Source organism: Sparus aurata, chromosome 7, assembly GCF_900880675.1.
Source record: "Sparus aurata chromosome 7, fSpaAur1.1, whole genome shotgun sequence".
Taxonomy (NCBI): Eukaryota; Metazoa; Chordata; class Actinopteri; order Spariformes; family Sparidae; genus Sparus; species Sparus aurata.
The window spans coordinates 7,112,718-7,138,131 of NC_044193.1; the positions used below are offsets into that span (position 1 = coordinate 7,112,718).

The 25,414-nt window shown below is 45.1% G+C and overlaps 1 protein-coding gene across 6 annotated transcripts in view; it reads left to right on the forward strand.

The window, feature by feature from the left end:
* src (v-src avian sarcoma (Schmidt-Ruppin A-2) viral oncogene homolog) overlaps positions 1-25,414 on the forward strand; it is a 30,793-nt gene that overhangs the window by 2,465 nt on the left and 2,914 nt on the right. Inside the window, exons 1-13 of one of the 6 annotated variants that reach the window (XM_030422466.1) lie at positions 5,655-5,938; positions 16,773-17,034; positions 17,883-17,982; positions 19,020-19,037; positions 19,661-19,759; positions 20,621-20,647; positions 20,840-20,943; positions 23,029-23,178; positions 23,324-23,479; positions 24,053-24,232; positions 24,580-24,656; positions 24,762-24,915; positions 25,199-25,330. In XM_030422466.1, coding sequence (XP_030278326.1) covers positions 5,873-5,938; positions 16,773-17,034; positions 17,883-17,982; positions 19,020-19,037; positions 19,661-19,759; positions 20,621-20,647; positions 20,840-20,943; positions 23,029-23,178; positions 23,324-23,479; positions 24,053-24,232; positions 24,580-24,656; positions 24,762-24,915; positions 25,199-25,330 — 1,525 coding nt within the window. In that variant the 5' untranslated portion in view covers positions 5,655-5,872. Of the gene's footprint in view, positions 1-5,654; positions 5,939-5,986; positions 6,504-16,772; positions 17,035-17,882; positions 17,983-19,019; positions 19,038-19,660; positions 19,760-20,620; positions 20,648-20,839; positions 20,944-23,028; positions 23,179-23,323; positions 23,480-24,052; positions 24,233-24,579; positions 24,657-24,761; positions 24,916-25,198; positions 25,331-25,414 lie in introns of those variants that run through there. The other 5 variants (XM_030422471.1, XM_030422470.1, XM_030422468.1 and 2 more) reach the window with 5 other exon arrangements.

Sequence of the window (25,414 nt, forward strand, 5' to 3'; positions counted from 1 at the left end):
CTATTCAGACAGAGGGGGAAGCGTTTAGAAGCGGTCCACGGAGAGACTCGTTCCCAAACGGGTTTTTTTTTGATAGCGATGTGTACATTTCCCTCCGCGTTTCAGCTGCACTGAGGCGAACTGAGCAGTTGAAGCTGGAGGTTTGCTGAGTTCATCATTTGATCTAGTGAGTGGCCCACTTTCCTTTAGGTCAGACGAGGATTAATTGGCACTGAGCAGCGAGGACATATTGTAAATGTTTGTGATACCATAAAGAGGGACTCGCTTACTGGCCAGGGTAACAGATAAAAAAAAGAAAAAAGGAGGGCTCACAAATTGGACTGAGGACGACTGTAAACGAGCCGGGGCTCTTGTCCTAGTAGTAGTGATTGTGTGCCTCCTCTTTGTTGAATCAACACACTATTCCCTTTTGGCTTTCGGAGCGCTTAACAGACAAAACACTCGTCTAATGCCAGCAGTAACCCCTCTTCAGTCTGCCAGGGGGATGTGCCACTGAGAGAGAGAGAGAGAGAGAGAGGGAGATTGTATGGACGAAAAAGGGGGCATGAGATTTTTCGTGACGGCGTCCCGCTGACAAAGGCCTTTGAATTTTTCATGTGGCAGAAACTAAACTTCTGTCGCTCTGGCCCAGATTTAGTGCTAATTAGTGCCCAGCTACTTTCAAGGGCACACGGCTGAGCATGGGAATGCCGGTGCCACCTGTTCTGTTCCCACTCTCTCTCTCTCTCTCTCTCGGCCTGTCTCACGTCTCTTTGCCATCCTGTCGGGCTTTATGTGTCTGTCTCTCTCTCTCTCTCTCTCTGTATGGGCTTTATGTGTCACTGGCCTAGTTTTGTTGTTTTCCTTTACACTCTGCCAGCCACCAACTTAAAGGGAGGGTGGGCGATCTGAATTCAGAATTTTAGGGACAGTGTGGCTTTAAAATGATAGCAGTATATGGTATAGTGTATATATCTCAACTACTTTTGTTGCTACTGATTGATTTCTTTATTTGTCCGTTAAGCTTCAGGTTGGTTTGGATAACGTCAGTGTTTCTCAAAGCCCGAGATGACGTCATCAGATGTCATCAACCTGCAAATATTCAGTTTACTTGTCATAGAGCAGGAGAGAACCCAGAAAATATTCACATTTAGGAAGCTGAAATTGGATTTACGAATCCTATTGTTTCTTTAAAGAATGACTCTAACTGATAAATCAACTATCAACTCATAGTTGCAGGTCTAGAATTGATATTTCGAGATTGGGGATTAGCCGACATGGTTTTTTATTCAAGGCCGACACCCGATTATTAGTAATCAGAGAGACGGAACGCCGAAATTTGAAACTGACAAACATCAGCAGTAAAAATTCTGTATTTTGTGTCAAAATTTAGAATAACCGGTGATTGAAATTTACTCAAGTACTCTACATAAGTACAAATTTGAGGTACTTTACTTGAGTATTTCCCTTTTCAGCTGTGGGCGGGGCTTTGAGTGACACCTCAGGGTGCTTACAGACAGAGAGAGAGAGAGAGACTGCAGCATCAGAGCCAGAGTAGCCATTTTTAAAAAAAATTGTGCACTGATTTAGTTTTATTGTTAAAACTGTAAAATATCTGTCTTCCGTTACGTACGTATCTTTGTGCGTGTTCAATGACGACGATCAAGGAATCATTTCAAAAAATGTGTATTTATGTATCCATTCTGTGTGTCGGTAAGAATATTAATTGATAAAACGTTGATGGTGCATCCTTACTGCATTTCAGCAGATCGTAATCCTATATTTTAGCCAGATCGTCCGCCCCGCCATCCAATAGAGTGTGCGTTTCACTTCCATGCCATGTTCAGCTGTAGCTCAAGCTGTGTTGTTTTACTCACTGAACGAGGAGAGAAGTACGCCGTTCAAACACAAAGCCGCAAAGCCACAAAGCCACAGCGCCGTTACTCCCTGCGAAGGCAGCTGAATGATAAGGATGCAGAAGTGCGGCGCTCTGACATATCCCTCCAAGCTCTCAGTCGGCGGGGCTTGTGCTCGCCGGCCATTTGAATGAAGTATCTGATAGTGGTTTGATACAGCGAAACAGAGGAGGGCTTGTAATCCTCCCCAGGATCCCCGGCCACTTCCTGTCCCTCTGCTCTGGGAACGGGCCAGGGTGACACAGGCCACGCATCTCCACTCAATCCGCCTACTGTTGCCTGTGTGGAAAAGCGGTCGCCCCTTCACACCCTCATTCCCATCGCCCCGCATGCATTTCTTGCGACAGGAAAAGCGTCTTTGGCATTTAGAAAGATGCCTCTGTGTGTGGCTTTGTGTAGGCGCAGCTGTGCGAGCCTGGTCAGGATGATGAGATGCTGGGAAGAGCACATGCTGCTCTCCCCCCCCACCACCACCACCACCACCCTCTTAAAACGTGAGGCTGTCCATCCTCTGAGAATCACTGCGGTTGAGTTGACACGAGAGTTTGTATGCAGATCTCGTACTTTGCAGAGATGTTTTTCGGCTCTGACGGACTCGACGCCTGCCCCGGGCTGCATCTCACAATCAGACCAAAACCAGATAACAGGAACATATTTGTGTGGAATTTCCTTCTCACAATATGTGGTCAGGGGCGTGAGTTCTACCGAATGATTTCAGATCCTCTCACTGAGTCACGTGACGCGTTGGGAAGCATAAAGAGAATAAACAGAAATTCGGTCAAATTGAGAGAATCCTGATCAGAGCCGGAATGTTTGTTTCTCACTCGATCAGCCAAAAATGAATCTGCGACTATTTGGTGAGCGTCAAACGTAATCTAGTCACAGCTTCTATATCCTGATTAGTTTCTTATTTTCTCTGTCTTATGTGACAGTAGACTGAGTATTTCCTGATCTTGGACTTGTTGGACAAGAATGGCAATTTGAAAAGACAAAAGTTTAATTTAAAACATGTTTTGTAAGCAGAGCAAATGAGAAAACAATGGCATCATCATTAGTTGGAGCCTTACATGCTTGGATGTACGCGAGTAGTTGAGATTCATGGTCGTGCATCAATATTAAAGGTGCAGTAGGTGATGTTTTCATATCAGAATGACCGTTACATATGTGTGGGAGGTCTGCTGAATAATGCCAGTGACTCAGTGGTTGCTTTGCCAAGTGCTGCGATTTCTTACTTTCAAATTTGACTTTACAGCCGAGAGCCTGTGGTGGAGCAAAAATTCAGCAGGAGCTGTTGTTTGAAAATCTGTATTGAATTGTTGCTTTCAGGGCCTTCTTTAATTTCAACTCAATTGCCAGAACAAATGTCAGAAAAGCTGCAAACCCCAGATATCTTAATAGTTAATGTTTTTTTATTATGATCAGAATAGATTAAGGAACAAATCCACGGCTGGAGATCGTCCCTAGGTGTCCTTAAACACATCACATAGTGTCGTATTTACAAATGCTGGAACGTGACGGTCCCTCTGTGACACTCACTCACACTTACAAATGTTGATTAGTGAAACCCAGACATGAACTGTGGTCACTGGCTTGTAACTCCATCACCATCGCCTTCATCTCCTGATGTGAGATGATAAACACGTGATGTGAACGTGACGCGACACGTTTTGTGGAAATGTCGGTATTGTACGCAGCCTGTGACGCATACCGATGTGACGATACCTGCCAACATTTTATCCTGGTGACGGGGCTGTTTCATTCTTTTGGCTGTTAAATCCTTGACGTTGGTTGAAAAAGCAAACAAGATATATTTTTGCTCTCGACAGGAATATTTCAAATTTATTCCAGTGTCTTTCTTCATGATATATCACCTATTTGATGTGCCTGTCGTCTCGGGAGCTCAGTTCTTTTACATGTGGCTTTATTGCTGACTGTGATATCATCAGGCCGCCCTGTACCAGTGACCTGTCACTGATGTAATCGCTGGCGGAGGCTGTAGGAAGCGCAGGGTGTGTTTTCCCCGGGCTCTGACCTCTGGTGTCACCCCCGTCTGACCTGCCGTGAGTCTGGATCAGATACAGAACAGAGAGGTGAACCCACCCTTCTGTCTCTTACATAAAGCTCCAACCGCACCGCCGGCTCTCTCCTCTGATTGCCTGGCAGTCTGCGTGTAGTTCGCTGCCCCACTGAGTTGCATTTGAATATTGAAATCAAGGCCTTCTGAACAAAGGGGTGGTTTAAAAGAGATGGAGGAAATCACTCCTGCGTCGGGGGTCTCGCCCTCCAATCTGTTATGGAAATGTCGTGGCTGGGAGCAGTTATGTTTTGATGATGAAGCGTGACACGGGTACATTTTGAAATTTTAATGGCGAACCCTGGTGGGTGTCTCTGATTTATTCTGCTGCTCTTATTTGTCTATCTCCAAGGAAGCACGGCGCCCATACTGGGATCTTTGTGTCTTGTTTTTTTTTTTTTTTTTTTGGTTTGAATTCAGCCAAAGCAGCAATAGAAATGTTGATGCGGCATGCTTTATTTATACTCCAGCACACGCACATAAACACAGAGCTGGTGCTGTTCCCCTGCTCTTAAAGAGTTGCGAAGGTCCAAAACTCTCCACGCTTGGGATATTCTGTTTTGTCGGCGAAGACGACCTCTGCTTTTGTTCAAGAGTATATATTTAAGAGGTGATAATAGAGTTGTTCTCTGGGAAAAAAAAACAGAGATACTCAGCTGATGATCAGCCGCGGCGTGCACAATCTGGGTCACAGCCTTTTCATGGTGGGATGAACAAAAAAAACAAAAAACAGCGTGTCGCGACCTTGACTCGCATTCCTGTTCTTACGACGTGGCTGCTCGATGTTGCTTCTTCCTTTCCCTGACAGACGTTGGAGGGGAATGTGCCGGGGTGGCGTGCGTGGCTCGGGGGCAGCCCTGGCATCTGAACATCCCCCGGCGGACGGTGTCTCTACCTGCTCCCTCGTGCATTCCTTCTTTGGGCTGTGCGAGCCGGAGAGGAGTTGAAACTCGCCTGTTCCTTGGCTCTGCATTCCTCAACCATGACTGGGCCCCGTCGCACCGCTGCAACAAAACCCGGGAATGCCACCGCCGTGCGCAGGCGCGAGCGAGCAACACCTGGCGCGCTTTCTCGCATTCGAAACGTGTTTACGGGGGTTGTGTTTGGTGCTGTGTTATTCGATCAGAAGAACCGCTCCTCTCCGTGTTATATATTCAGCGTATATTCCTCCGTGGGGTTAGGCCTTAGATGTCTGGGCTGCAGGGATTTCTCCCGCTGCCTCGCTGTGCAGATGAGAAGTTAAACGGTGAGAGCCCTTAGTTACTGAAGCGTGAGGCACATGGGAGTCTCTGTGGACTGGAGCAGATCAAATGCTGCCTCTTTGAAATGTGATGAGAGGGTTGCGAAATGTGAGGGTTTGCCACCACAGCGCTCGAGTTCACTGTCAGCGACATATAGCATTAAAACGTAAGCCCCGTATGGTAATGCAGGAGACCCGGAGCGCGTTCCGATGCTGCGTCACTGCCGTCTTTTGTCGCGTTTTTATTACGAGAGGCTGCGTTTCTCCATCGCTTTTTTTCGAGAGGATGTTTTTTTTTTTGCCCCTTTCCTCGCGTGACATATGGCTGACACATCCGAGGAACTGGAATCCTTTATTTCCACCATTTCCCTCTGGAAATCTCCTGAAAGGATTGGAGAAATGATTGGGGGGGGGGGGGGAGAGGAAAGAGCGCGCGGGAGGGGGATAGACCAAGTGTGAGGGAGTAAGACTTGGGGTTGAAATAAAGAAAGCCAAAGCCCTTGAGGATTATCTTTTCCTTCTCCCTTCCTCCCGCCCTCCATCTCGCTCCCACTCTCTCGCTCTCCTCTCCGCTTCTTGTGTGAACACATGACCGCAGCTCATCAGTCTCAGTTCACATAATGACCATATTTAGATGGGAGCAATGGCGCGGGAAGGAAAAGGATGTCGGTTGAAGCCCAAAAGCAACACGACCTGGACGACGGCCCAGCCGTTATCGCCGATGCAGTCGTAAAGTATTCTGCCTATTCTTGGTATTTCATACGCCACGGAGGAACAATACATGACTTCTCACACTGTCAACACAGTGCTGTGAGCACCCGCGGGTCCCGTCACGGCAGCCACTGCACTGTGCATGCCCCGGATGCCTCAGATCTCACAGATTTCAGCAGGAGGGATGCCTGCTGCTGCTGTCTTCAGTGACGACGGAACAGCTGAGAGACCCGGGGGCCATAAAACGAAGCATGTGTTCAAACATGACATTCGTTTGCTCCCAATTGGTTTAACGTTCCATCCTACACGATGCCAGGTCGACCGTGCAGACGTGAAACTGTAGCGTCTTTTAGTTGTGAAACGGTGACTGTTGGTTAATGTGCTGGAATTTATTTGCTGTTTTGCAACGAAACCTGATGAGCTCAGCGGAGGAAATTACAGTAATGTCTTCTGCCTGTCTCGTCTAACCGAGGCCCGTCACACCCAGTCTAGGACAGTTAGACTCAGGTCTCTGTTAAATACAGGTGAAGTAGTCATGTACTGTACGAGGGGAAACATCCGAAGGGTTTCATGAGTCTCATAGGTGAGTGTTTCAAAGCGGAACACTACAAACTGGAGCGCTTAGATTATGTTGATTCATCAGGGGTGATTGTGGGATGTGTGCTCAGACAACCACGGTGTGTGTGTGTGTGTAGACACACTCACAGGTACGCCCAGGCTTTGTACTGTATGACAGATAGGTGTCATGTGACTCGACTGGTCTGTGCGCTGGATTTTCCGGGAGAAATTTGTGTATGACGTGTCCACTTCAGTTTCAGTTTGAATGTATTGTTAAGATGCAAAATGTTACCAGGATCTCAAGTTCCTTTACTGACTGATGACTTATTCTTCTGTGATCAGTTTTTATTTATTCATTTCTTAGCTGGAAACATCTGGTGGGCCCAATCGGACCCTATAGCAGGCCACGACTTGCTGCACTCCTGTGTTATAGCAATAGTTCAAAGCTCTTCTCTGTCGTTGGGATTTACAGTATATAAGATTATCAATACCTTTCATAACTATCGTAGCTATTCAATATAAGGCTACAGACAGCAGCCTGTTATCTTAGCTTAGCATAAAGAGATGAAACGGAGGGAAACGCCTTGCTCAGTCTAAAGATTAGAATAGCCACCTAAAAGCTCCTATAAAGCTTATTAATTAACATTTTTCTTTTCTTTTTCTTTAATTAATACGGAAAGCAAAGCGTTGAAACAACAATTTGCCAAAGTCACTGCCAAGAAATAGTCCAGCACATCCAGTAAACCCCCATTATGTTTAGTTTTATCCATTACAACATGATTCAACAAACAAGATATAAAATGTTTTTTAGGTGTTGGAGGGCTTATGTTGGTGCTACAGTTAGCTGCCTGTTAGCTTAGCTTAGCATAAAGAGTGTAAACAGGTGGAAAAAGCTAGCCTAGCTTTGTCTGAAGGTAACACAGTGCATCTTTCAATACCTCTTAAACTCACTAATTTAAAACCAACATTTATTTATTCCATATCCTGGTTATTTCTTTTTGTTAATCAGTAAAACATGCAAATGCCAAAAGTCACTGCTCTAGGCCAAGTAATAGTCCAGCACATAACCCCCCTTTAAACCACAAGTTCTTGTCATGTTTTGTTTTATTCATCGCAGATAAAAACAAAAAAAGATATCAAATGTTTTAAAGGTGCTGGGTGGCATAATTTTGGCGCTACAGTACGCAGACTGTTGGCTTAGCTTAGCATACAAACTAGAAACTGGGTAAAAAGCTAGCCAACATCTCTGAAGCTCGCTAATTTAACATTTATTTATTCCATGTTTTGCTTCTCTTTTTATTTCATTGACATGAAAAGCAGAGCGTTAAAACAACAACATGCCCAAGTCACTGCCTCGGGCCAAAAAATAGTCCAGCACTGAACCCCCAATAGAACCATGAATTATTTTCTTTGAACAGATTAAACAAACAAGATATAACATTTTGTTACAGACGCTGGAGGGCATACTTTGGTGCACAGTCAGGCTAGATGTTCCTCTGTTTCCAGTCTTTATGCTAAGCTAAGCTAAACCTGTTGGCCTTGGTTTCACGTTTAGCATACAGGCATGAAAGTGGATTCGATCTTCTCATCTGAACTTGCAGAAAGAAAGTGAAGAACGTATTTCCCCCAAAATGCTGAACTGTCCCTTTAAACAGTCATGTTTCAGTGGGTTCCACCCTTCACTGCTTCCTTGTGCGAAGGCCAAGACATCACCTCATCGAAAATGGCCCAGATATTTTCTTACTGAGCCTCAATCCCCGAATAATTTGATGTGTGTCATACTCAGATTAGGAACACGGGATAACAGAAAATCCATGAACCTGCACTTGGTGCCAGCAGTGTTTGTTGTTTGGAAGTGGACAAAAAAAAAAAAAAAAACACTCTGTAAGCACGGGGTTTAAGACAGAGCGGCCAGCTGCTGCGAGCCCGGAAATGTCATATGATTTTGAAGGTCACGATTGCTGTGGCATTTGGCAAACAGAAGGTGATCTGAACACACTGTAGGTCGCTTTTTTAGCAAAAGAAGAAGAAAAAAAAAGAAAGTATACCAGTTGTGAGAAATGCACACACACACACACACATACAGAGGCACATAGTGAAAGGGATAAGGGCTCACAGCCTCTGATCCTATTATAGAAGCTGAGGCACTGCAGGCTCCTGAGAGGCCAGGAAAATGGGTAAACATGATGTTTTTATGGGAATCTTCCTGTGGTATAATGGAAAACATCGCAATGGAAAGAATTCCTTGAGCAGATCTCACCTTCTCTCTTGTTTCTGTGTCACTTTTTATCTAGCTAACCCCCCCCCCTCCGGGTCTCTCCCAAATGTTTTCAGGAAGTGACAGACATCCCACATAATTTAGAAAGACGGAGCCTCGGCCAATCCTGCCTTTTTTCCTTCATCAGATAGGCATGCGGCCTTCTCTGAGTGTTTTGGCCCAGAAGAGTCTGTGTGCAACTATCCTACATCTGTGCAGTTTGTTGGTTTGTGGAATGCTTGGAATCGCCTCCATGGCAACGGCCGGGCTGTGTGTGTGTGCGTGGAGCGGTAAATATTGACTCCACCGCCTCCCCATCCCTGTGTCTGTCCGTGACGGGAGCACAAGGGGGGATCGGTACACACGCTTTATCCAGGACTCAGCGAAGTCCTGCCGTCGGGGGCGTGTGTTTACCTTCGGCCCTCCAAACACGGGGGAGCTTTTCTGGGCTCCGAGCGGTTCACAGTTTGATTCGCTGTGTGCTTACGATACAAAAGAGGGCGAATTGCCTGCAGCTTTATGACACACTCTCTCTGCCGTGTTACTTCATCTCAGCTCTGTGTAATGATCAACCTGATGGTTGAGTAAATGGGAAGCGTGGATGGACGCTGAAACCTGTGCGGGGGTTAGCGCCGGTGTGCAAACACATCCCAGCGGCCATTTCCTCTATTCATGTTTGCTGAAAGAGAAGAGAAACGAGATGACATGCGACAACAACCCGTGTTTGTTCAGAACCAGGAAACGTCCCGCCTGTTGTGGTACACAGTGACCATAAAGGTACTTGATCAACCTGTGAGAAACTGTTCTGGGGTTTGCTCTCTGTTGTGCTGTTTTTCCCCCCACAGCAGATGGATTTGTTGGGGCAGGATAGGAGAAGCGCTCGGGGCAGCAGCAGCAGCAGCAGCAGTACCAGTCGTGGTCGGACCGGTCTACCCTGTCCTGTCTTTGCTACACCCGTGCTGATCGCAGGCCCCAGATGGAATGTCATCACTGCGTTTGGCGACTAAGATTAGGGAATAGATGTTGATAATCTGGACAGAACAAGCAGGGCTGGATTATGCTACGATTGGTGGCCGGTGACGCAGGAGCCAAAGCCTCCCCACTTCCCCACTTCTCCCCCCCCCCCCCCCATAGTAATTACATAAAGAGCAGTGACATGAAGGAATACATCCTCCGGGCTGACATATCGCACACACTCACACACGTACTTCCTGTCCGCTGAACTCTATCAGTTGTTCCATTCAGTATTTTTTGACGAGACAAATGCTTAATAAAAACAAAAAGGATGAGGGTTTTTTTTTTCTTTCTTCTTTGGAGCCGTGATTTGCGCTGCACCCCTGTCAGATGGAAAAACCCCTTTTGTAATGAGGTCGTCGTCGGTCAAGAGTGTAGTTTGTTTGCGCTGCTCTGATTTTGACTGAGAACAGCCTGTCCATCCAGCCGCTTGGGTTCATGCTGTCCGGCGCACACACACACACACACACACACACACATGCGCACGCACACACACACCACTTTAAACGTTTGATGTCTGCTTATGCAAATGCACTAAAAACATGATGATATCTCCCCGCAGTCTGGCACCTGTTGTTCACTCAGCTCGCTTAAGAGGACTTGCAGAGGAGGCCGACGGAGATTTAAATTTAATATGCCTCTGTTCTACTCCAGGGGACACGTCCTGCACAATGGACACATTCAGAATCCTATCATCCAGCTGTGGGTCTCTCTCTCTTTTTTTTTTCTTTTTTCCAATCCCCCAAGTTTACTTCCACATTTACAGCCTGGAATGTCGTCACTGCTCGTCTGCTGATGTACACGACTTATAAACAGATCGTTACGGGGATGAGAGAGTTAGCATCAGCAGCTAGAACTCATCTCGGATCCCTGCATATTAAAACTTTGCTCTTTATTCCTTTCATCTCTAAAATAATCACGGTAGCTTTGAGTCCCAGACACAACCCCAGTTGGTAGACTTAGCGGCAGATCACCGAAATCTTCACCAGCCAGCCAGCTAGAAACTCATTTATGTGTTTATTTAACTGAGTTTGTCTCAGATTTTCTGCACATTATAACTTTTGGTCGTCATTGTTCTTATCTTTAAACGGGTCAAAGCGCTGCCAGGTTCGGACTGCACAATATATTTGTCTGTAAACGTGGTCACTGTGTCAGATTTGGCGATTGTAGAATCGAAAAGCTCTTGCCATGATGTGGCTAAGAGACTTGTCAGACTACACGTTGGTCCCCAGGCAATCTTTGGTTGACGTCATTCAGAAAGAGGTTTTCTGACACACCTGATTTAAACTGTTGGTTTAAGCCTGCCATTGGGCCCCTGGTGCAGGGCGGAATTCACCTCTTTCTTCTGCTATCTGCAAGTTACTGTTTTCAAAATCCCAACAACAGCGTCCAAGCTAGCAACCTACACACTGTAAATAGCAAGTTCTCCAAACAATATTGCTATTTGCTAACGGCACAAACCAAAACAAGCTAGCAGCTCTTACCTTTTCTTTTGTGGGGATTTGGCCATTTTGATGCCAGGACTCACCAGCCCACGTGCAAAACTATGCAGCATCGTTCCTCCGTCGCTTTGAGACAAATTCTGAACCTCTTCTTTTTCTTTTTTTGTGTGCCGAAGTGAGGCATACAGTACAGGGGATAACATGATCTGTCGGGTCGGGCTGATATCTTGTAGGCTCAACCAGGCATAACTGTTAGTAGCTAATAAAAGTTAACAAAAGTTAGCATTAGCTGGTTATTGACTTTAGCAAGCTAGCCATCTAGCATAGCAGCAACAAGATACATTAGTACCCTTGACATAGTTGACTCATGTATTACTGTCATTGACAACAAGTTTCATTAAAATTTCTGAGGTTTCAAATTTTATTTCTCCTGGAATCTGATTGGCTGTTCATTTTACATCCCGAGCACTGATTGGCTGCATAAGGTAACCATTAAAAAGCCGAGTTAGACGCGAACTTCGAAGACAGATCCTTTACTTTTTTCAAATCATACATCCATCAATGTGTAAAAGAAAAAAGACAAGTCAAACAGAACCTTGTAACTCTAAGGTTGGGGTTCATTAAACAAGACAAGAATATATTCTCTTCTTTTCTTCTGAAGGTATTCATCTTACTTTGAGAAAGTGCAGACTAATTCCTCTTTGCTCGACCGCAGTGATCCGTCATTGTAGACGAACGAGGAGAAATGAAAGACCTGTCATTACGCGGGAACAATTGTTATTTACAGCGTGACAAAGTGTTAACAACAGTTTCAATCTTGTGATTATAGTGTGACAGCGAAAGCTTGAATACGACCTTTAACCTGTCGCCTGAGGCCGTGAAGACTTTTTTTGTCGGAGGTAGACTGTCAGAACTTGCCCCGTCCATGCGTTAAACCACAGGCCGACAGCAACGAGCGCTGTGAAGCAGAAGCGAGGGGTCTACTGTAACCGTCGTCGCAGCGTGCAGGTCCTGACTTGCCAGCTCCACATAGCAGAGTTTCACATTCTCCCTCAGTGTTACTTTGAGCTTGCTTCAGCTTCGTAGTGGGAAATCTCTCATTAGGCCTGCATACAGAACATCTGAAGCAAGCTTGTTCAATTTTGATGTTCATGACTATTTGATCCTTCTGAAAAAAGATGAAAAGGTTTTTTTTTCTTTTAAATTAAATGAGCCAGATCGCTGTAGACTTCAGTACAAAGCCTGAACTGTTTGGGGTGAATGGGCCGGAGTCGTGACAAAGACTCCATCGATAAAGTCTATTAATGGAAGCATGACATCACATCCTTTCTATTATTTCAGCGAGAGGGTATCATCCAGAGGTCGTAATTGTTTTCTTTTCAAATGAGAAGAAAAAGCAGACAAAACTGGGGAATGCAGCCTCGTGTAAGGGGGGAAAACAACCCCAGCAGCAATATTAAAAGACTATTCCCATTTACCAAAAGCCCAGGAGACTTGAAGGATTTGGAATTCATTGTCAGATCTTATGCATAATTAAGCAAATCCCCCACCCAACCAGCCAGCCACACCCCCCCTGCCTCGCCAGAGGGATTTTCATCCTGCACTGCCTCTCAGACTGTAGGTGCTTGTTACAGTACCTCAGCCCCGCTCGGCCACAATCAGACTCCCGTTATCATCATCGACCGATGACACACACAGAGACACGAATACCGCAAAAACATGACGTTGTTCGACTTCCTGGCTTCCTTCATTTCCATATTTCCTGCTTGCTGTCAAGAGCTAAAACACACGAGGATCTGGCAGCCCGCAAGCCACAGGCCACTTCTGTGTCTTGTTTATGCCGCCTGCTGTGTGCCGACAAAAGATGGCTTTGTTGGGAGCTGAGTGTGAAGAGAGGCCGGAGACTCTGTTAATGCTCTGTTTCGTGTTCCGGGAGTTTTTCAGTGTGTTTGCAGTCTGGGTCAGACTCGGAGTATTACGGCGCTGTTGGCCGAAGGAACCAAATTCTATTCAACCATGAAATTTGTACGTGGCTTAAGTGGGTACTTCTAATTTGGTTAGATGCCGTGTGACATAGACAGCACAGAATATCCACCGTTATTTAGCAATTGGGCTGGAAAATCTTGACGAATTTTAGGTTGTGATCCATGTTGTAGATCCATGTTGTAGATCCATGTTGTAGATCCACGATCCATGTTGTGATCCACAACCTATATTTCAGGGGAATCATAGAGATTTACCTCCACTCACTTCTGTTTCTAGTCTTCACACAACCCCACTGGATGAAGTTATTAACATGGTTCAGAGGCGATTCCTACCACACAGAGAGGAAGTTTTTTTTTCACTCGTCTGTGGGTTTTTTGAACGAGGCGGTCCTGTCTGCTCACGAACAGGCAGAGAACACGTCCTCCTGTTTGCAGCTACGTCTGCCGATTTACTGCTGTGCGTTCATGCGGCGACATAGAGAAGACAGGAACCGAGAAACTGTTCTGAATCTAACTTTACAACTTGTTTAATGATCAATTTATAGTGTCTATAGAATACAGTTAGTGTTGGTACATTGAAGTCATGCGACTGCAGTGTAGTTTCGTTTAGCCTAACGTTAACTTCCGCAAATCATAAAAGTGGTGTTGATATCTTGCTAACAAAATGCGTAAGTATCACAAACTTGTGTTTGCCACTGAGCTTTTATTTTTGTTGTTGCAATAAATTTCCAAATTGGAAAAAAACCAAGAGGCTTTTTGTGGAGGGAGCCGGAGCGACGCTAAGCTCCGGGTTAGCCCGCAAATCACATCGTCCCTGCAGAACTCTATACAGTGTAAGAGAGCTAGTGGAATGGCTAATGAGGATCTTATTACAATGAAGAACCATCGTTAATACAATATTTTGTTTTAATGGGGAAACTGGAGACATTGATTGGCTATTTCCAGTCTACAGGAAATTTTGAACTTAAGAAATAAAGATTGCAACTGAGATTGTGGCTCGCGCTTCCAATTAAACTGACTGTGATATTTTTTGGCCAGATCGCCCACCTTCATTAAGCAATGTCTCATTTAATCAAGCAGCATCTGAGCTCATTAGGGCGACATCCTTTAATTGAAAGCGTCATCTGTGTGAGATGGCATTTACAGATCCGCCGACTGCAGATGAGAGACGCGGCGTCTCTGCTGCGCTCTGCCTCTTAATGGCTTATTAACCATGACACCAGTCTGCTCGGGGAGAGCGCGGATCACACAAAGAGCAGCTCGCTGAGCCACCCGTCATCTTTGTGTCTGCTCTCCTCTGTCTGTGTGTGTTAACCTGCGCCCACTGGCACGCTCGCTCGGATGCAGCCCCCTATTTATGCAGACGTGCCCCGGGGGGAGATATCGACTGCCCGGCCCCGTTGACCCCGCTGCACTTCCTCCCCCATCTCGCCCGTCCGTGGTGCCAACCAAAAAAAATGAACCCTCATTTATGCACCCCTCCCCTCCCACACTCCTCCCTGCCTTTCATGCCTCTCGCTGTCTGTCTCTTTTTTTTCCACTATGTATTCCCGAGTTGCATCGCTGCTCCTCTGAATTAACTAGCATACTGTAAATCCAAAGGAATCACCTAATCCGACTGAAAACACACCAGTAAACCCTTGTTTCTGCATCGCCTTTGCTTTTTACTGTTGTGAGATCAGGGTTGGAGCAGTTGGGAAGCATCCAGAGTGACCCGACAAGAACCGGTGACAGCTTCACTAATTTCCCTTGCGTGGTTAGCAAACTGTGCTCCTCTTTGTGCCACACATTTTTCTACCATATGTCGCTGCGTCGCCCTGACTGCGAGCATGCCTGCAAGCCCGTGAACTGTAGCTCGTCTCATGTTCGGGATTAGACTCTGCGCTCGTGAATGAGAGCGGGCTCAGGCAAAGGCTGACTCCGATGTTAAATCCAACAGATGCGTGGCCTCCTAAACAGAAACAGGCAGGCAGGGGGATGTCAGCAGAGGGATGAGTGGCCTGACGCCACCCATACGCACTCTGACCCTCCTCTGCTTATCAGAAGGGCTCCCAGGCCACCCCACCTTAGTGTTTTAGTGTTTAAATTAGCATTTCTTAGCGGACCCCCTGTGGCTTTATCTGTCCATGATAGCACCAGCTTGAGTCCCAAAGTTATCCTTGGCTTAGTGTAATGATTCCCCTGCGCTAATCTGATGTTAGAGCTGGAGTAGGTGGGGAAGCTTAAAAAAAGAAGATATACAGAGAGAAGCTACAACAATCCAGAACTGACCTCCTGACCTTTGGTCTGTTTTTTGAGTATCTCAAATTCTGTCCATTAGTGAAAACTCACTGATGTTCGCTCTGGTTCCACCGCTGATTTAGTTCATCTGAAACCACTTGACTAATTAGCAGCATTCAGGTGGTGTTCAAGTATTCTGATCCATGTGCAGCACATGAAATGATCACTGGCTAGAGAGTAAAACTGATCAAATGTTCAGATGACAGCAGTACTTTTTTTTTATATAGTCGCCCCCAAAAAAACATACCTCCCACCTCCTGATTCCACTCTCACAACAGCAGGGGAACCACGTGTGGAGGAAGCTTGTCATTAACTGTCTAGGTCACCGAAACCAATGTGGCAGCTTTGCAACAAACAGGTGCACTTAAAAGCAACAACCGCAAAAGAAGACCTAGATAAAAACGGAGAGGAAGCATCGCAATCAGTGTGTTTACAGGAGGGATGTAATACCAGAGAACATCTCTGTCTCTCTGTGTGTTTCTGTGCAAAGCATGTGCAAATATGAGTGGAGAGGAGATGTACAGCGAGGGTGGTTTGTCTGTTAGTTGATCAATCGTGGATCTCAAAATGAACATAGTAACATAACAGGTAAAACATGAGCATGTTAATGCCATGTGAGCACGTCAGCATGCTAGTGTTATTAACTTGCCGACATGATTAATAGATTAATGCTGATGAATTAATTGTCAACTGGACACAAAGATGGTGACTTTCAAATTTTCCGGTAATGACTAAATTAATAGCAAAACACACGAAAATATAAAATGAATGCTATCTTTTTTCTTTGGAAGTGACCATGTTGTAAGCGGGACGATGCCCTTTGAGGTGTTGATTATCAGAAATGAATAGACGTCGTCCAGGCGTCCCTTACATGATGTAACATGTCTCTGTTTGTGCATCTGTGTTGGACACATGTGCAGGCAGGCATGTGCGACATGTCCGCTGTGTGTATGCGCTCTGCTGGTGGCAGTGGGATGAGATGGATCTCATGTCTGTTTTGAAACTGAGGAGTAGCAGCTGCTCCGCTGTCCGTAGGGAAGTTTTGCTTCCTGTGGTCTACATGACACTGTGTGTCTCGCTGGGTTTACAGCAGCAGTCTCTGTCCTGTCTCTGGTTTCTGCATCTGCTCTTGTAGCAGTCAGAGACATTTTTCCAGAGAATGCATTCTGGGCAAATTACTTAATAACGCAAGTCTATTTGATGCAATATTTTCTCTTTCATCGTTGGCGGCGCATTGAAATCAAATTTAGATTAAATCTCCTTTATTTATCTGATGTCTCACAGACTTTTTTTCTCTGTCCTTGAATGCACCACAGGCCTTGGCCATGGGGGGATCCAAGAGTAAGCCCAAGGATGTAGGCCAGCGAACCCGCAGCCTGGATGGTAACCTCAGCTCTGGGGGAGGGGCTGGAGGCCACCACCTCAACTCCAATCAGCAGTCCATGACGCCCAATCGCAGCCCAACTGTGGATGGAGGTCTCAGTGGCAACCCGTCTCTGGCCAACAACGCTGAGCTGGCCCTGTTTGGAGGAGTGGACAATAACAGTGTCACCTCTCCCAACAGAATCACACTAGCAGGTGAGAACCTCCGCTTGAAGCTTTGGGTTTTAGATTTGGTGGTTTGTTGTGTGCATCTTTTTGAAAACTTTATGCCCTATATGTCTTTGTCAGTGATTGAGGAAGTATTCAAATCTCTTAATTAAATGTTAACTCTATCAATTACACATATTAAGTGTATTTACAGGTCTTGGAAAGTGCTACTATTACAGAGGAAGCTGCATGTGATCTCAGCAATTGCCTCCAGTGATATCACCCAATTGCATTGTGGGTAATGTAGTCACCAGGTTTTGAAAAGCTGTCCACTGGTCTAGCATTCCAAAATAATCGTTATGAATGGTTTCCAAACAAATAATCAAAATCCATAGAACAGAACCAGAGAAATCACCTTTTTTTCCCACGTTTTCTTCTTCCTTGTCAAAAGATGCTGCCTACATTACCCACAATGCAACCAGCCACTGAGTGACATCATTGGAGGCAATTTATCAGATTACATGGAGCTTCTTCTGGAGCCACAAAAGGCTTAATACAACGTTTTTAACATTTGCAGTAGTACTCCCCGAGACATGCTAAAACACCTTAATGTGTAAAATTGGTGGAGTTACCCTTTAAGTAAAAGCAATATTACCATGCTGTTAAAATATTCTGTTACTAGCAAAAGTACTGGATTGACGATGTTACATGAGTAAAAATGTGTAAGTTTAATCAGGAACGTTTTAATTAAGTATTAAGTATTTAAGTAAACGTACTAAACATAAGAGAAAAGATTAAAATAAAGAACTATATCTGCAAATTTGTACTTGAATAAATGTACTTAGTTATATTCTACCCCTGGTTTTCAGTAATAGCCAAACTTTCTCTCCTGACAGGAGGCGTGACAACCTTCGTGGCGCTGTACGACTACGAGTCTAGAACGGCCTCAGATCTGTCTTTCAGGAAGGGCGAACGCCTCCAGATAGTCAACAACACGTAAGGAAAAACAGAAAACAAACACACACACCCTCTTTTTCTTTTTATATCAATCTGTGTATCCAGCTGTCACCGCTCAGACACATGTACACACAAGAAAACTCCTGAGAAAAGTCTAAGAAAACTTTTCCATACACTGTGTGAAAAGTGGAGAATAACTGCATGTTGGCAAGTGCACAGATTGTCTGTGTGAGTTATTGCTCACTTGTCTCGACTGGCTGCTTTGCAACCCCGAAAATGCATGTCACTTGTTGTCTCTCTGAAACCTCCTGTAACCATAGGAACGGGCTTCCCTCAGCAGAGCCGGAGTCTTGTGTCACGTTTCTGCACAGTTTTTTTTGCTTCATTCACAAAAGACTTGATTGCATCTCGCTGCTCAGGCTCTTTTTTTTTTCATCGCCAATTCCCGACACGTAGTCGGAGACCTAGTTACTCAGTCCAGATCCAACCTGTTAAAGGGGGGGGGTCATGCATGTTTTTTTTAAAATAGCGTCTTGCTCTATGAATCAATAGAGGTGCAGTGAACCAGATACTGTATGTTGCACCCCCATTGCTTGTGCCTGTGCTCGTCCACTAACAAACTGCTGACCTAGAAGGCAGCAGCTGAGGACAATAGTGGATTATGCTGCATCTGGCCCCTTAAGCCAAAGACCTGGTTCATTAATGGGTCAAGTGCACCCACGATCCATTAACCATCTCCCGGTCAAATCAGGTGTCAGTCGGGCTCGTCTTGGCAAGTTAAATCTCACAGCCACAGTGACCTGATATCGTGCCCCCTGCATGCTCTTTTGCTTAATAATCGTTCCTCCCTCATCTCAAAATGTACGTCGTGTTTTAAAGATTTATACTTCTAGCGTATGCACTGTATTTGTTCATTTTATGTGTCTGTTCTGTGTCCTCTGCTGGTCTTCCACTGCTCATAACGTGATTTCTCTTATTTCTTTAACCCCCCTTTCCTTTTTCCACCATTTCCCCTCTCTGTCTCTCTTTTCCATATCTCCAACACAAACCATCACATTTTATTTATTTTTTTATAGGAGGAAGGTGAACTGCAGGTTTGTGAAGCTTCTCTGGAATTGTGTTTTTTGAGTGTGCCGTTTGTCTGTCCGCCCTGTCTCTGTGTGTTGTGTTACCAGGAGCATATGCTGCCCTTTTGCACTGTAATACCACTTCATTAGATATGCACAAACATAACATAACTGCCCGTGCCCCCATGAACCCCCTTAGTACAGTAGTGAAGGGGAAGGTTGGTGCGAAGCCTTGCAGCACTGTGATCGAAAAGCAAACAAGTTACGAATTTACTTTCTCTCGGTGAGTCTAGTGTTGCAAGGCTACAGCAGCTTTACTCCCGAATAAGATGTAGCATACAAGCCCTCCCCCCACCCCCCTTCCCTATTGTCATACCCACATGAATGCATGTTTGTTTATATTTACACAACTTCCCCTTTTTTTAACAGTAGAGATAACTGGGCTTGCATTTATCAAGCTTTATCTGTGGGAGCTAAAAACTGTACGAGTGGCTACAGAGCACAAGAAACGATCGGCATCCCTTTATCTCTGCTCTGAGATACTTGATGAACACCAGCCCTTGAAGTCAGAGAGACTGTTTGTTTTATCTGTGCCCTGGATGTTTGACGAGGCCCTGGTGACGCTGTGTGTTATCGTTTCATCTGTGCAGAGAAGGGGACTGGTGGCTTGCGCGCTCCCTGACCACTGGAGAGAGCGGTTACATCCCCAGCAATTATGTGGCTCCATCCGACTCCATCCAGGCAGAAGAGTAAACCCCCTTTTTTTTTTTTCTTTCTTCCTCTGTCCCATGTTTTCTGCCTTCTCACCAAGCGCATGAAAGAATTTACTTCAAATGTTGGATTCCTTAACAATTTTCCTATTTATTTATCTCAGTGTGAATTTGAATATAGCACTCAGACGCTCATTTGCTTTCTTGTCATTTTCAAACGAGAATATCGATACAACTCTCCAAAATATGAAGCCACAGAGAGCAGTGAGTTAGCCTAGCTTAGCACTGAGACTGGAACCAATGGGAAACAGCTAGCCTAGCCTCTATCCGGAGGTAACAAATCTGCCATTCAAACCCTCTAAAGCATAAGAATTACTGCTATATCTCATTTGTTAAATACATTCAAGACCTGATATGTAAAACAACAGTTTGTTGAGGGTTATGTGCGCGACAGTTTCTTCTCAGCTGGTTCTGCAAACCACTGCATAGACCAGCACCAAAACACAATGTATGTTGTGTTTTGGTGCTGGTCTATGCTCGTTTTTCCAGCAGGCAGGGATATCCTACACATGACTCTTCATAATTTCTTATTTTGTGTTTGTTTGTTGTTTTTCGGACAGGGCCAGGCTAGCTGTTGTCCAGTGTTAATGCTAAGCTAAGCGACTGATGGTTGACTCACATATTTACCCTAAAATCTTGACAGTGGCATCAATTTTTGGCAAGAAATCAAATGAGCACATTTTACACAAGTGTTCCTTTAAATGTCTGTTGTGTATATATAACTGTCCTCTACTCCTGGAGGACATGCACTGCTAATCTTTACATGCTAACCTGCTCAGCAAACACAACTAACCCCTCTGTAACAACTCCATTTCTCACTTTTGCCTCCTGCCCCTGCAGTCACCTCAGACTGACTATAGAGTCCAGGTAAGCAGCTGTTGCATGAGTAAGCAATTGCATCTGGAATGCAGAGTCAGAATTTCCCTGAACTTGTCTTAAACCACGAGCCACGACTCACTTCCGCTTCGTCATTCCTTCTCCTCCGCCCACATACATCTTCCTCCCCTCACCAACCTGCTCCCGTGTGTGTTCCATGTTTTTCTCTCTCGACCTCACCAGGTGGTACTTTGGCAAAATCACTCGCCGCGACTCTGAGAGGCTGCTGCTAAGTTTAGAGAACAGGAGAGGGACTTTCTTGGTGCGAGAGAGTGAGACAACCAAAGGCAAGTGTGCACCTTAAATCCCAGTCTGATTTCCAATTTCTTATCACACACCCCTCGTTTTCAGGACGCCCCTTCACCCTTACAATAGAGCTACAAGTGGTGATGGTTTAAATCTCCCCCCTGTGAAATGGCACAATCTTCAAGGCCCTGGGAAGACGTTGGCGAGGCCTCAATCAGATGCCGACGTTCCTCATACTACATCTTTCCAAACCAACTCATGCCAACGCCTAAAGGGTGTATGTGTGCTATTGGGGTAGCAGTTGTTTTCTGCTTATTATAAAGAAAATGTTCATACTACATTGAAATGACAGAGAGTTCTTTTTGTTATGGCTCAGTTTGAAGTATGCTTGTAAAAAAAAAAAAACCTCAGTTTGGAGGAGCATGTAACCGTAAAATCCCAACAAGTACATGGGAAACCCAACCCCCCCCCTAGCCATGAACACGCAAAACCGGAGAGGTTGGGCTGAGTTTTGGGGGGGCAAGACTCTTTGTTGTGGACCACAGCGTGTCGACCAAATGTTTTCCTCACACCAGGTATCAAATACAGGTAGTCTTGAAAGTTTGCTCCACATAATTCCCATTGCCTTGAGATGTAAAATCCGTTTTTCTGATTGTAATTCTGATTTTCAGAAGTATAATTGAGTTATTGTACTAAAACCGGTACATATCATACGTAACATGTGGCAGTTAATTACAGTCAATACCCACCCAGCCTTATTAAACAGTAGAACTACACTACTAGGGGCTAATAGTGTTGTGATATTTTGCATTCTCTAAAGACAGCCACGGTTGTGCCAGTTTAACACAGAATACCGGGGAAGTTGATCTACTTATGCAGTCTATGGTATTGATCTACAATCCTATCCACCATTTTGCCCTGGGAATGTGTGAAAGCATTCTTGCTGCAACTTTATTTTTACACCATTGATTTCCAGTCATTTTTTTCACACGCGGCTGTGTTTTTGAAGGCTCCTCCGTCTGCTCTTTTTTTTTTATGCACTTGTAAAATGTTCAGATCTCAACACGAAGCTCAGTTTAAATTCTTTGACATGTCCCACTAAAATGTACCGAGAAGAAGAGAACAAATTCTCTTGCAGTCAGACATGATACCCTGCTGTTCGCCGTGCGTCCTGCTGTGCTGTGTCAGTCATGAGGCAGTGTGGGCACAGAAGAGAGACGAATCAGGCAGATGGGAAAAGGTTGGATGTGACGCCTGTGGGACTTGGTCTGGAGATAGTTCTAATAGGCAGCTGCTGCTGTTGCGACTGCTGCAGCAACACAGTCCCTACGGGTTCAGCTGGCACTGTTGTACGTGTGTGTGACTTGTGTGCTAATGTATATTACAGGAATCCTGTTGTTTCCTGTTATTGGACATGTATATATGAGCTCTGCACAGAATGAGAAAGGGGGCAAGGTGAGGCGGTTTGGAGGCAAAGTGAATAGATGAGTGAGCAGGAGCAGCGGAGAGGTGCTGGGTGGGTGAGCTCGACAGAATTAGGTCAGCATGGAGCTGAGGGTAAGGACTGTACAACCCACAGGCCATATCACCCAGTTCAAACATTCAGAGAAGGGAGGCATCGCCTTGGGCCGCTCTGTGATTCACACTGGTTTTTCACCGGAATGACGCTGCCCCCGAGTGGCGGCATGAGCACACTGTAGCCCAAAAATGAGAGTTTGATTTCTCTTTTTTTATATCCATGTTTTATCCCCCCATTTCATTTGATACCTGATCACCAAACAAACGATTCTTCAATCAATGGGTGGGGCAAAATGCCTCACTGGCGCCCCCTAAAGGGCAGCCCCTGCAGCTAGTTTTATCTAGAGGTATGAAATTTAGTGTGCATGTATATCAGACCTAGACCTACAAAAAAGTCTCCTGTCATCCTGACCTAAATCCAACAGGAAGTCAGCCATTTTGAATTTAGTGCTTATTTTTGGCCATATGCACGTGTTGTTCTTTAATGAACTTACTTTGCTCTTACGTTTTTATGATATTGTTATAAACTGTATGCAAAATACTTTGATGCAGATAATTAGAATCAGTCATATTCTAGCACATTGTCTCACAGGTTATCATATTTCCAGGTGCCTACTGTCTGTCTGTTCTGGACTATGACAACACCAAAGGGCTGAACGTGAAGCACTACAAGATCAGGAAGCTGGACAGCGGAGGCTTCTACATCACATCGCGCACGCAGTTCAGCAACCTGCAGCAGCTTGTCAACCACTATCGCAGTAAGTGCTCCTATGTGCTTTACATCTTCTATTTGAAAAGAAGTAAGAGTGTGAGAACATGCAGCCTGATATGTTAGTCACTTTTTTATTCTGTGATCAGGAAGTAGGCCTGACCTCATTCTCTGTCTTCTCTCGTGTCCTCCAGAGCATGCTGACGGGCTGTGTCACAGTCTATCAGACATTTGTCCTGTGCTGAAGCCTCAGACTCAGGGCTTAGCAAAGGATGCCTGGGAGATCCCGAGAGAGTCCCTCCGTCTCGACCTCAAGCTCGGACAGGGCTGCTTCGGAGAGGTCTGGATGGGTAAGCCGCGCTTTGATCTCTACTTTTGAAGAAACCCGGCGTGTCCAATCCCCAAAACAATGAGAACGGAAAGTGCTCACTGAAAACAGCTGTCTCCAGGCACAGTTCAAGTAAAATGTGAACAAACTGTATGAAGGCTAAAGTGCATAGATAAGTCATATTCTTCCATGTTCTTGAATATCTTTACCCAAGTAGACCTTCTTGTGTCTTTAATGTGTTTATTATTGCTGTAGCGCATGAATTCATGAGGGAAATAATGCAACAGATACTGAAAAGGCCTGTAACGGGATGTCTTCACATATATGATGCAGGCAGTGGTAACAATCTTTGTTAGATCTAGTCTCCCCCCACAGCATCATTTTACCTCAGGTGTCCCTTCATCGACATCACCCATCATGTTGCAAATTTGACTATAATAAACTAATATTAGTCACCTGTGTAGGATATAGCTACAATATTTTCCATCCAATTAAACTGTTAAGGTTGTTTCTATTGGTACATCCTCGATTAGGAATGTCGGGATGTCTCAAGCGTTTTCTCACATGACTGACTCATTTTGCAATCTTTCATCAGGAACATGGAACGGTACGACGCGTGTGGCGATAAAGACTCTGAAGCCCGGCACCATGTCGCCGGAGGCCTTCCTCCAGGAGGCTCAGGTCATGAAGAAACTGAGACACGAAAAGCTGGTTCAGCTCTACGCCGTGGTGTCAGAGGAACCGATCTACATCGTCACGGAGTACATGGGACAAGGTCAGCACGGTCGACTTCACACTTTTACATAGGAACATTTGTGCAGTTAAAACTCGGGGAAACAAATTATATTCTTGTGTTTTCTTTCTAAGAATTGTAAGATCATCAAAATGGTATTGAGTAAATGTACCTTGTGAATGGAGGCTAACATGTGAAATGCTGAAAACCTGCATGACTGTAAAGATTTATATTTGGGGGGACAGGAACCAATCAGAATCAATGATGCATTTACTGCCTGCAAAAAGAAATATTCTGCCGTACAAATACATAAAAAACGCATATATTTCATCAGGATATTAACACAAAACAGTGTCGTACTAACCTGCAGTATGTGTCCCTGCTGACAGGTAGCTTACTGGATTTCCTGAAAGGCGACATGGGTAAAATGCTCCGCCTCCCCCAGCTGGTGGACATGGCATCACAGGTCAGCACAAATAATCTGCTGCAGCATCAGTCTAATCCACTCAGAACTGAATCACAGGTGTTTTCCTCCAGTGCAGACAATCACAAAGCTTTTGTCTCCGCTCAGATTGCTTCGGGGATGGCTTATGTGGAGAGGATGAACTATGTGCACAGAGACCTCAGAGCTGCTAACATCCTGGTGGGAGATAACCTGGTTTGCAAAGTGGCTGATTTCGGTCTGGCTCGCCTCATTGAGGATAATGAATATACTGCCAGGCAGGGTAAGACCACAGGAGGGCGTTGTTGGCTCTTAGCTTAACTGTGTGGCAGCTTCTCAATGTACCAGAGTTGTTTCTTGGCATGTTTAGCTTGTGAAAACGAAGTTGTATCTATTTGTGACTTCAAAAATTATTACGTGTTTTCTTTTGCACATTTAGTATGAAGAACTACTTATGTCCCACTTGTGTTGGACTCCAGGAAACGGTGTGATTCATGCAGCCGATGTGCTTCTGCTCCAGTCTGTGATCTAATTTTAACTTGCTGATGAACCTCGTCCTCTTGTAGGAGCCAAATTTCCCATCAAGTGGACGGCACCCGAGGCTGCTCTGTACGGCCGCTTCACCATTAAATCTGACGTCTGGTCGTTCGGAGTCCTGCTGACTGAACTGGCTACCAAAGGCCGAGTGCCCTATCCAGGCAAGGATCATTTTAGATTGAGCATGTGATGTTTATATTACCTAACTCAGGCACTGACATCATGTTCCAACCAGTCCAACAGCA